Source organism: Mesitornis unicolor, unplaced genomic scaffold, assembly GCF_000695765.1.
Source record: "Mesitornis unicolor isolate BGI_N332 unplaced genomic scaffold, ASM69576v1 scaffold14018, whole genome shotgun sequence".
In the NCBI taxonomy this organism is placed as follows: domain Eukaryota; kingdom Metazoa; phylum Chordata; class Aves; order Mesitornithiformes; family Mesitornithidae; genus Mesitornis; species Mesitornis unicolor.
The window spans coordinates 5,303-17,844 of NW_010202610.1; the positions used below are offsets into that span (position 1 = coordinate 5,303).

The window sequence follows — 12,542 nt, forward strand, 5'->3', positions numbered from 1 at the left end:
GGGCTTTTTTACAGGTCTAAGGCACAGCTACTGAGTTTGATTCTGTTTTAAGGAGACACTGTACTTCTGAACAGAAGGATGCAGTAAGTGTATCTCAAGTGCAGGGACAGCGGCCAGCTCTTACTCTCCTCAAGTTCTCTGGGCAATTTTGTGCTCCTTTTATGTCATTTCACAAGGAGGGTACTGCTATGGAGATGTAGACTAGGTGAACCGTTCTTGTCTGTGAAAAGGTATTAAAGAGGAAAAAAGTACATAACATGCTATTAAAAAGACTGGTTGCTGGGCAGCTGAAAACAATGACTGTAAGTAGAGATGTGGAATCAAACTCCTTTCTTAAAATCATTATTGAGAAGAGGAAGCTATTTCCTGACCGCCAGACCCTGATGAAGACATTTCCTCTGCAGCCTCTTCCCTCTCCTGGTGCCCACAGAAGGTTTTAATACAGCGTTGTCCCAGCAGCACGAGGAGATCCATGCTGTGCGGTGGGTAGAGTCCTGTGAGGCAGGTGTTTCACTCGCATGCAGCACAAAGGTAGACACTGTTGAGGTGTGCAGCACCGCTAGTATTGTCTGGGAGAACCCTTTCAAAGAACCTGACCTTTAAGGGTTTGTGTCAACAGAAACTTTAAGTGATGTTATGATGAACCATTAGCTAGCTCTTTATGGGGACTAAGGTCCAAGGGTTTGAGGTTTTTTGTTGGGTTTTTTTGTTGTTTGGGTTTTTTTTGTAGGATGCCAAGGCACTGAAAATACTATTCTGTTTAAGACTTCAGAAGTAAATGTGCACAGATACTGAAGGATCTACCATGTTTTAACTGACCATCCAAAAAATGCATCTAGAAAAAGGCGTTTTTGGACAGGCAGAGTAACACATAGGTGCTGTTAGCAGAAACATGACTGCAAACCTACCTAGACCATTTGAGGCATTTACCACAAAGGCATGTGAAGAGCTACTTCTGACTGACAGATCAGAAGTCAACTTATGCTGGTCTGCTGTAAATGTGGCTTACACCATCCTGAACAAAAACACAAAAAGGACTGGATAGCAGCAAGTGTGCAGTGGCGATTGTTTCACATCCTAAGGGTCACTGTTCCCCAGCTCAGATGACTACTGAAGAGCAACACTGGAATTCAGTTCAGCAATTCAAGCACAGCTAATGAATCCCCTTCAGTCACTTTTTTGTCTGTTTTTATATAGATAAACATGAATACAAACACACAGTGGGAGGGTTTAGAGGGAAGACTCAGTCACATTGTTACTCAACATTTATGCTCTATACAAGAAATTCTAATACTTGAAACTATGAGTCCAGAAAAAATGTGTTTCATTGACCAAAGTGAGACTGGGACTCAAGACTTTGATTCTTAGCTTCTGAATAACTTGCTGTATTGGGTGTGCATGGCAGGGTTTTGGTAGCAGAGGAGCTACAGGGGTGGCTTCTGTGAGAAGCTGCTAGAAGCTTCTCCTGTGTCTGATAGAGCCAATGCCAGCTGGCTCCAAGACAGACCCACCACTGGCCAAGGCTGAGCCAATCAGTGATGGTGGTAGCACCTCTGCCGTAGCGTATTTAAGTAGGGGAAAAAGTTGCTGTGCAACTGACCAATTGCAGCTGGGAGAGAGGAGTGAGAGTGTGAAAAAACAACTCCGCAGACACCAAGGTCAGTGAAAAAGAATGGGGAGGAGGTGCTTTAGGTGCTGGAACAGATGCCCCTGCAGCCCATGGTGAAGAGCATGGTGAGGCACGCTGTCCCCCTGCAGCCCACAGAGGTTAAAAGTGGAGCAGAGATTCACCTGCAGCCCCATGGAGGAGCCCACATTGGAGCAGATGGATGCCTAAAGGAGGCTGTGACCCCATGGGAAGCCTACACTGAAGTAGGACCCTGGCAGGACCTGTAGACCCTTGGAGAAAGAAAAGCCCACACTGGAGCAGGTTTGCTGGCAGGACTTGTGACCCCATAGGAAGCCTGCACTGGAGCAGTCTGTTCCTGAAGGACTGCACCCCATGAAAGGGATCCACGCTGGAGAAGTTCATGAAGAACTGGAGCCGGGGAAGAAAGTGGCAAAAAAAATGTGATGAACTGACTGCAACCCCCATTCTCTGTCCTCCTGTGCTGCTGTGGGAGAGGATGTAGAGAAAACTGGGAGAGAACTTGAGCCTGGGAAGAAGGGATGTGTAGGAGAAAGGTGGTTTAAGATTTGGTTTTATTTCTCATTATCCTACTCTGATTTGATTGGTAATAAATTGAACTAATTTCCCCAAGTTGAGTCTGTTTTGTCCATGATGGTAACTAGTGAGTGATCCCTCCTTGTCCTTATATCAACCCATGAGCCTTTCTTTATATTTTCTCTCCCCTCTACAGCTGAGGAGGGGAGCAATAGAGCGGCTTTGACCAGCACCTGGTGTCTAGCCAGGGTGAACCCACCACACTTGTCTAAGGAATGCCAAAGGTGAGAAACTGAGAGTAAACTTTGTGGCCATCTGTGAAATAACATTTCCACAGGTTTCCATTGAAGAACTGAAGCGAAGGTTTGTTCGTGCAGCTTACCAACTAGTCAGTTTTGAGAAGTCGTATTTCAGTTCGACTGCCTCCTACATCTACAACCTTTTTGACCTGATGGAAGATCTTTGCTAAGCCACACTTTTTTTTTGTTCAGTTCTCCCCTACAAAACTGCAAGGAGAGGGGGTTTTATACTTAGCCAGTTTGCCTTTACATAGAATCATGGGTTTTGAGGTGATAATTATAGCCATAGAGCTGTTTGAACCAAAATGCTGTCATCCTTAGACCGCTCTAGTTTTATGTTGTTAACTACTTTGGCTAACAAATTTTAGGTTGTTGAGCAAAAGTCACAACACCAAAAGATAATTTTAAGATGTAGTCAAAACACATAATAGAATCAAACTACCATTTTAACAAAAGCAGTTTTTAGTTAATCTACCTTGCTTTTAGTTCCAGTTAAATAATTAGCTTTAAAAGTGGTAATCTAAAACAAAAAAGGGCAGTCACCTGGCACAGTAGATCACGATGGTCATCAGCATATGTGGTTTTAACTTATAAAGGACAGAATAATGAAAATCAGAACAGAAGATCAGAACAGAACATGTAATAATACATAACATGCTTTCAACGAAAAAGACTTGCACTGGACTGTCTAACCACTGGATATTTGGACAAGAAAATGTATGTGTCCACTTTAATAAATCATCACTCAGTTCTCCTGGCTGCACTGTATTGCTGTGTGCTGCAACTTTAGCGGAAGCACTTGTCAAAATGCAATCCAAGAGCATGGGTGAGTTCTGTAAGAACTGATTCCTATTATGTTCCCATTATCCTGGTGAAGACTGGGAACCAGTAACAAGCCAGGTAACTTCTTTTTGTTTTCTTAAATTTTGAAACTTGCTATGTCTACACAGAGGTCTGTCTGCATGTGGCATTGCCAGGCCACACGTATTCCCTTCTAGAAGACCAAAGAATGCAACGCTGTTTCTGGAGAGTTTTGGGAGGGATATTCCTGCATTCAGTGCACATGAGAATAAGCTGCATGGCACACACAGGCTTTCAAAGGAGTGTCAAACTTGGCAAGAAGCAAGCAAAAATTCTGCTCCCCAGGCACATCTCTGTCAGCAAGTACCAGTGTCAAAAGACCTACTGCTGCTTTGCAAGGGCCTTCACTTCTTTGTTCTACCAGAACTGAGGCCAAAGCTCTCCACAAGGCTGTTACTGGTAGAAAATTTGCAAGTTAAAGTCTGCTAGAGGAGTTTAAGATGGCTCTTTTCAAGCAATACCTGGTTAAACACAACTAGCCTTCAAATCAGTTACTGAATTTGCAAATAAGTAATTTAGGATAACTAGTCTTGGTTGAAACAAAGTGATACACTAGGGACAATCCTGGAGGTTGAGTATCCATAATTATGAAAGCAATACAGCTTGCTCCTTAAATCTGTGTTTTCACTTAGACCTTCTCAATACCAGTTTTAAATCCTTTCCATTCTCTCGTTCTCAAAATACGTCAAGAAATTTCTCTTCTGGAAGCCCAGTGTTACCTGGTAATTTAAGTCTGTATTTTGAACAACAGCTAAAAATAATTTCTAGAGCTCTCACTTCAAGAAAGACCAACAGAATATTAAAAAAAATTGCTGTTCAGGTACAACCAATTGAGTACACTATAAACTGGACATCTGAAAATTTATACGATTGACTTCTGAACGTTTATCACACAGATGAAGAGACAGCAATTCAGAGACTACAGAGACTGACAGAAGTAATTTATTCCTCCCCTTCTATTGACTTTTCAAAGAAATCTGCCACAAATACCATCCAGGTTAGAATATATTCGTATACTACTACTGTTAAAAAAACAAAAAGGCATGAAAAATTTAAAGTTGAAGACAACAGTAAGTAGTGATGCATCATGTTCATTATTATGAGACAGTGGAAGTACAGTGTAGATTTGGTGATAGTTAATTTGCCAGCTAATGAAGACATTGACTGAAGTAACAAAACCAAGAATTGATGAGTGCATGTGCCTTCTCTTTAAAAGCCAATAGGCAACCAACAGGTAGTGTTTTCCATTGTCATGCTGGAATGATTGTACTCTCTCTACTTACTTGGGCTTCTGAGTTTTCATGTTTTTAGGGTGCTAGATGGCTGAGGTTTTAGGGAAAATGAGACCATTAAAGGATGGAAGCTCAATTTATCAACATGGTAACTTAGAGCATGCTATGTTTAAATTTTAGGCTTTAACAGAAGGTTATAACCCTACTTCCATGCCTTAATGTCTAGCAGCAATATTCTTTTTTCCCCCATAAGAGGAGCTATTATGAACACACTATAATAAAAAAATCAAGTCTTTATACCACCTATGTTAAATTCCCCTGCTATATTAAGAGGTATGATCTGGGTTAAGTGCATAACACCATGTTAGAATATCCCTAAAATAAGAGGTTTTAATCAACTATGCTGTGGCTTAAACACCACTTTTCAGACATAACTCTAAAATTATTTCTGCATTTTTAACATATCTCAATACCTTAAAAATATACAAATGAAAATAAATTATTCTTATATATTTCTTTATATCAAAGAAGAGTCTTCAAACTTACAAAAAACAGTCCAGAGGTAAAGTACGTGTCATATCTCACTAGTCAAGAACTTAAAGGAACTGACATTTCTTCCAAGTAGTTAGCTCCTTTCAACATAGTTATTGTCTTCTCTTCATGTATTACTTAGCTCACAGAAAGAGGAAAGGCTGTTTTCAGAAAAATGTCTCTCGACAGAGTGGACAGGTGGATTTGTTGCTGGATGTGAACCATTTGTACTGAAAGAGAAATACAACTGTTTACTATACAAATGCAAGCTGAATATCAGGAGCGCTGGTTTATCACCAGTGACAACTATTATTTGCCAATGAATATAACTATCAAAACATTAACTATACTTTAAAAAAAGCCATAACAAGGGAGTTGAACTAGATGGCCTTTAAAGGTGCCTTCCAACTCAACACATTCTATGATTCTACGATATTACATACACACACTATACTAAAGCTTCATTCTAAAAAACCTGATACAAAGGAATTCTTATCCAGTCCCATTTTAGAATAAAAAGCTGGCATTTTTAAAGCAGCAATAACTCCTCCATTCTATGGTCAACACAGATGCCAACCTGTTCCAGTATACTCTGCAATCATACAACCAATGCCTATGATAACTTGGATATATAGTTAAATGTTAGTTATCCATATCAGCATAGTTTATTAAAGAGCATGCTGCATAAATTTAAATTTAACTTTTTCTATTTCCATATCTGAGCCGATAACAACAAATGCTGTTGCTACACCCTACGTAATGGCTTATGTCTTAGTGAACAAAATGGATAGTTATTATCGGTAACGAGGTAAGTGCAGAGACCCTGCTCTCATTGCATGCCCCAACAGCTTAGTACAAAATCCATACAAATAATTTATGAGTTCAGTTAATCCCAGATACTCTAACAACATAATGGAGAATTGATGGTATTACAATAGAAGTTCCTGACTCAAACTATAAATGGGTATTTTGCCTATTTGAAAACATTTAGTCTAGGTACTTACCAAGCAAGCTGAATGAAACTTTTTCTTGCATGTTCTGCAAGCTTTTTTGGGAAGAGAATAGTTGGAACCATGAATGACCGAAAAACATATCATGCAATCTTCAACACCCTCAAAACGTTTATCCACATTATTTTTCCACAAAGATAAGCCTTCCATGATACTTCCATTCTAACAGAGGGAAAAGAGCTGTTAATACTGTAGAATTCCTTCAGAATATTCTTACTGTTACTCATACGCACATGAAGGAAACAAAGCTCAAAGGTTTTACAATCTGAAATTATATGCCATATGTGCAGTGAGAAATTTATAAGGTCAACACATTAATTACAGATGATAGTTTAATCTTTGGAAATGCAAGCACTCATCACAATGAAAAGAATGCACTGACAAGCACTTAAAAGGGGATTTTAAAATTTTCCATCCCTGTTTTGTTTTACTCTAACCACAGATGATGCAACTTCAGCAATGACCAATTTTTTTAGATAATTTAGTGTACTGTGTTGTTTGTTTTCTTCAAATTATAGTTGAGATGACATTGCAACACAGGGCAAACACTAGCCCGTATCTTAAGAGACCTAAATACTCAACTTTGGCTGTGGATTTAACAGGAATTATACCTCTCTGTTTCAGCATCTGGAGAAAAGCAGAAGGTAAGAGTGACCAATTCTATGAAGTCCTTTGAGATCTACTGAGGAGATCCATCATACAAATCTAAATAATATTACATTACTAGGAATATTTTTCTATTATCGGGACTGTTAAGTTTTCAAAACTATGGGCTTTAGTCCCTAAACTCACCTGATGTGTAAGATACGTGCTTAACTGTAGCATCCAATTGCGCCACTGCTGTACAGCCACACCAACCCTCTTTCCACTCTCAACTGTTATGGAACCCAGTGGGTAATTTGATGGAAGCTGTATTATTAGTTCAATAAATATATCATCAACTGAATAGGTAGCAATGACTTCCCGTGCAGCAGATCGAGCCTTTACCTATAAGAAAATGTACATGTTAAAAAAAAAAAATCCACAGAAAGATATGCACCATCTCTAGTTTGGTTTTTGCATATATACACACACACATATATATAAAAATGATTAATTCCTTACTACACACATTCTTTTTTTAGACCAAGAAAACACTTTTCACAATGAAAATAATAATCCAGTCGTATCTTGGCAATCCAAAAAGAAATTACCAACCATTTTTCGATTTTTCAATCTACTGACTGATTAAATTTTTTAATAAACCTAAAAGAAGTATATTGACAGCACTATGTTCCCCTTACCTCAACTTCTTCATCATCATAAAACCCATTCTTTTCTATTTTTTTTCCGAAACATAATATTAATAATCATCAACTTAATATACCAAGTTAAATTATGTTTTCATCAGTCATTCAGAACAACAAAAATGCAATCGTATAAAACACTAACACAGCCTGGTTCTGAGAAGTAACGTTTCTTAAAATGTTTGCAAAAAATTGAAGTCTTACTAACCGTCATGCCATTAAATAACTGTGTGCTAGTCTGAACAGAAGATATTTCCTGTGAAGAAAGCACGCTGCTGACATATTTGCTTGTAAATTTATCTACAACATTGAAGACACGTTTCTCACAGCTGTTCCACCAAAGCCTGACCATGGCTGGCAAGTCTTTCAGCGTTATATGGTACACAGAGCAGGCCAAGTGTGGAATCTGGGATGACAGCACTCCTGTCCCTGGGAGGGAAAGAAATGATGTTAAAATACTCCAACATATGAGTCACAAATGTTGGTTCCTCCACACCACAGACAAAAATTTTGATATCAACGTAACTGTGGTAACTGGAATTTCATGTACGTGCTCCTTTTGTATTTGCTACGGTAAGTTACTGTTTGGCTCTGCCTTTCTCCGTCCGTCTGGTTTCTTTGTTTCTTAGGCTAACACTTCACAACTGGAAATTCATCTAATTTAGAGATGAACCTTAAGTGGACTACCAGAAATCAAGAATAATTTTCCATTCTAGAAATTGCAAAATGCTCACTTTGGAGTGAACAAACAGTAAGATGTTTGGAGCACATTTGAGGTTCGCAGTGTTCTACAGAAGTGCATAAAGAGATAAGGGAAATCTTTCTCTTGCTATGTCATGTTAGTAATTCTTTCCTACTGCCATCCAGGTAAATTGTTCTGCAATATACAGTGATGTTCAAACAAAAAACTGAGAAATGAAAACTCAGTATCTTTGCTTACATCTATACAGGTACATAAAATAACAACCTCAATGAAGATATTTTCAAAACTAGTACTCTTTTTCATGTTTCTCAGCTAAAAAAACCCCAACAGTCTACCTTCTCTCATCATGGTTTATTATCTCTGGGTCTTCGGAACAGTGTGACAAAAACAACACACAATTTAACATCTCAAACGTTTTAAAAAATATTAAACTGTATTTTATTTTGATTTATTTATGTATTAAAATAAAAGGAAAAAAAATAAAAATTCCATTTAGCATTTAAAAAAATCTAGAAGAAATTGAGAAGTCCCAGAATAGATCACACATTTCTAGTATTTTGGAATCTCTGCATACATTCAGCATTCAGATAGGAGCAACGTGTTATTTCTGCCCTAAGTGAATAATCTAAGCATTTCCTGGTTAGTTTGGTTTTGGTTTTTTCCTTGATTTTTCTAATAAATATTTCAACTTCGGTTAAGCCCCAAATGTGGAGTCCTACCGTAAGATTTATAAATATATGTATTTGTCTGTGTGTCTGTATCTATTTTACAGTAAGAGTCTCTCAATATATATTCTTAAGCAGAAAATACAGCAATATCAAAACTCTCTCAAACGCACGAATACAGTTTTACTAACCTTTAACATCTAAGTGAAGCTCTTCAGTAAAGAAGGTTTTTGTGTCCTTATTTGGAACTTCTGAAGTTGGCCCAGAAAAGACAGGGTTTTCAGGCATTAGCCTGAACAAGTGATAAAGCAGTTTATTCAAGCTTTTAGTTCTTCTAAGGTATTGTGAGTAGAGAACTCGCAGCTGAGAGTGTTAAAAACAAACAAAACCAAAAATAAAACTACAGAAGATACAGATGAGACTTAACAAACTAGCTTACTCTGCAAATAATGCAACTACGTTTCTGTAGAAAAGAAAACCAAAGTTGTGATTCAGAACAAGTGTTTAGAAGAGTGATTTAGTTCTTTGCACTATTTTGAATGATTATAAGATCATAAAATGTAGCAAACTTGTTTGAAAATGCCAGAAAGAATCATCTATTGATGAATCTTAATTCTTTGTTACTCTAATATTACCATCCTTAACTACTGCAGTGCAGAAATCTAAGTCTATTGGTGCTTTCAGAATTCCACTAATTCCACAAAAACAAGAGCTAGGAAAACACATAATTTAATAAAAACAGAAATGCTAGATACAACTTCAAGATTCAACTCTAATAAGCACATTAAAAAATTCAGTTAAAAGGAAAAGAGTCCAAACGTTTACCTGAGAAGAAGCTGCTTTGAAGAAAGCTAATGTTAACTTCCAAGTGAGGAGATACCCTAGAACAAGGCAGAACTCATCGCTCAGGGGCTGAATAACTGCAAATTCTCCAACTGGAATGCACTCCAGGATGTTTTCTAGCAGGAGTTCTTGAGTGGCCAGGACAGACATAAGAGCTGCTGGAGGTGATCTAGAGAAAAATGTTATCTGGCATAGTAAACTCAAATCTGGAGCAGAGCACTAACTCCATTTATATTCACAGCTTTCACAGAAACCTGTTAGTAAAGCCAGGCATTTAGAATACAAAAGGGGCTTTTTATTACAGGAAAATTTACTTTCAGGTTCACACAATAGGCTACATTTTATTTTTTTTTCCTGAAATGGAAAGCAGGAGTTTTTACCTCTTGTAAGATGAGTAGAAACTGAATGCTGATCACTTAATCTGAAAGTGGTCTACGGCTGAGCTGATTTAACCTACACCATGGACAGGCGGTTTACTTCCTTCCTTTGTCAAGTCACACCAACAAAGGAGCAAGGGAACAACGGCTCTCCTAATCACTGAATGTGTTGGCTTTGGCACTGGATTAAAAGGCCTTCTGCAACTCCATAGTAAGGAAATGGACTAATCATTAGGCTGAGGTAGAATTTTTTTCATTTTATTTTTTTTAAATCAGTTACCGTATTCCCTCTTCAAACTGCTGACTTTATCAGATTCAAAGCTGTATAAAACAGCCAGGCCAATTTTGGAGTTTCAAGAAACCAAAGTTACCTGTGCTGCTGGACACGTTTTGAACACAGCAGCCCAGTAAAAATCTGTCAAGATTGTACAATATAGAGCATCTACACTGCACTTACTCTAGTAACTATACCTAGAAAACAACTGTAAATGTTGTTTCCAGTGTTAGCACAAAGGCAGACTTAACCAATTGTATTGAATATGCTCAATATTTATGACCCTATTGTCATAGCCATGTCATTTTTTTTCTTTTAACATCTCCCGACAGACGACTACCTTGCTGCAAATCTCAACTCCTGTAACACATTTTAAAAATATGGAAAACAGCCATAAAAAAAAAAAAAGAGGAAAAAATACATACAATGCTGATTCTTCCTCCTCATCACCATAAGATTTGAGATCTTCATCATCAAATTCAGGCAATTCAGGCATCAATCTACAGAAATACGGAAAGGAAATCTGACTTAGTTTTCATACATGGTATCCATAGTTCTTCGCTTATCAGTGTCAACATGAATGACAAGCAGTAAAATAATGACAATTATTCATAGAATCATAGAAAGGGTTGAAAGGGACCACAAGGATCACATTATCCTTAATAACAACACAGAACCTTTAAGAGACACGTCACCATTGCAAATTTGGTTCCTGAATGGCAGTAGCCAACAAGCATGTAGCCTTGCTCAGCTCTTTTCCAGATCTTTTACACTGCTAAAACATCCTCAAATAACTTCTCCACCTCGGAATAAAGCTATTGCAACTTTACACCTCAGTATCAGTGAAAGTTAACGGTAGTTTCTTATGCTGCCTTGCAATCTGCGTTTTGAGCAAAAGTACACTCTACTTTTCAAATTCTGGTTTTTATCTTCTGGTATTACAGATATCCAAAAAGTTTACAAGAACACTACACAGTTTTAGTCACTTTCTTCATTTTTCTTTCCTAAACTAAAGAAAATAAGAAGGTCGTACCATTTAATGATACCATCAGACCCAGATCAAGTGCAATATTTCAGTTTACATTTTAGGATTCTGCGAGTGTTAAAACAGAGGCTAAAAATAAATAGCTTTATAGTTATAATACTGTTATCTATGTAACAATGGTACAGAAAATGGTATTCTCATGTACCACAGTAAAATTTCTCAGTACATATTTAGTGTACTTTTACAGTTGAATTTAGCATTCATAGCTTTATATAATGTTCTCTAACACAGAACACAAATTTCCTAGTTAAAGATTTCCTACCATAATGGAACATGACTTTGTTAAACACATCTGCAAGTCCACGTAAATAAAAAGAAACAAGAAGGTGGAGGGAAAGGTGAGGACAGTGAGAAATTTGTTGATTCTTACTTGTACAACATATGGTAGGCAGAAATCTGCACAGGTCTAGCCCGGAAAAGCAACAATGGAGACAATGTATTTAGTAGGGTCTGGAGTTTGTCTGGAAGATTTGTTTTCTGGCCTGCAACAAACTTCGCTGGCAGTTTATGGTTTAACAACTGGTCCTTCGAGATGTATGTTAGAGCTTCACCCAAAGACGTTAACACAGAGTTCTGAAAGGAGCCTTCAGATGCATTTTTGGTTTCTCCTATTTAAAACAGAGAAAGACAAGCTGTGAAACTGAATGTATGGATTATAACCCTAAACAAGCATTACTAGAAACAACTTACGACACTGGTTATGAGAATACATCTAATCTTAAAAGATACAATGTTAAGTGAAAGTACTTTACTAAATAGCACACAAGTGTTCAAAAAAGATGAGCTTTTATAAGCTATTTTGTCATATTGTTCCTATAAATCAAAAAATATGGCCTGTCAAGTTTTATTTCAGAGTAGCCCGAGAGGTACCGCTACTACACTCCTTGCTGTATACTTGCCTGTGACCTTCACCAACAAAGGTAACAGTAAATTATGAATTCCTTCAGAAAAGAATTCTTTCCATTCACCAATCAGGTTCACAGGAAGCTTTTCAGTCATTTCAGGAGTTGCAGCTTCAAAGTAAGCGCAAAGAGCAGATGCCAAGTCACAACTGGCACAAGCAAAAATCTGCACAAGCGGGATGTGATAAAGCGAACGGTTTTCACTTGTTGTCTAGGAGAAAAAATAAGAGGAAGATTTCTTAACTATAAATATGCTTAAAATATTTGTTTCACATTCTCTGTTGATACCAGAAAGTGTAATTTCAAAGAAGACTTAATTGCAAAAAACATTTTAAAATGGGGATTGGGCG

The 12,542-nt window shown here is 37.6% G+C and overlaps 1 protein-coding gene across 1 annotated transcript; it reads right to left on the bottom strand.

Moving 5' to 3' along the window:
* Positions 1-5,200: 5,200 nt before the first annotated feature.
* On the bottom strand, positions 5,201-12,403 carry LTN1 (listerin E3 ubiquitin protein ligase 1; the record flags this gene model as incomplete). Its single annotated transcript, XM_010190453.1, has 9 exons — positions 5,201-5,317; positions 6,092-6,259; positions 6,890-7,084; positions 7,592-7,812; positions 8,943-9,114; positions 9,577-9,763; positions 10,671-10,745; positions 11,661-11,898; positions 12,190-12,403. Coding segments are annotated over 9 exons (1,533 nt in total), but the record flags the coding sequence as incomplete, so codon positions are not given.
* Between the last annotated feature and the right edge of the window lie 139 nt (positions 12,404-12,542).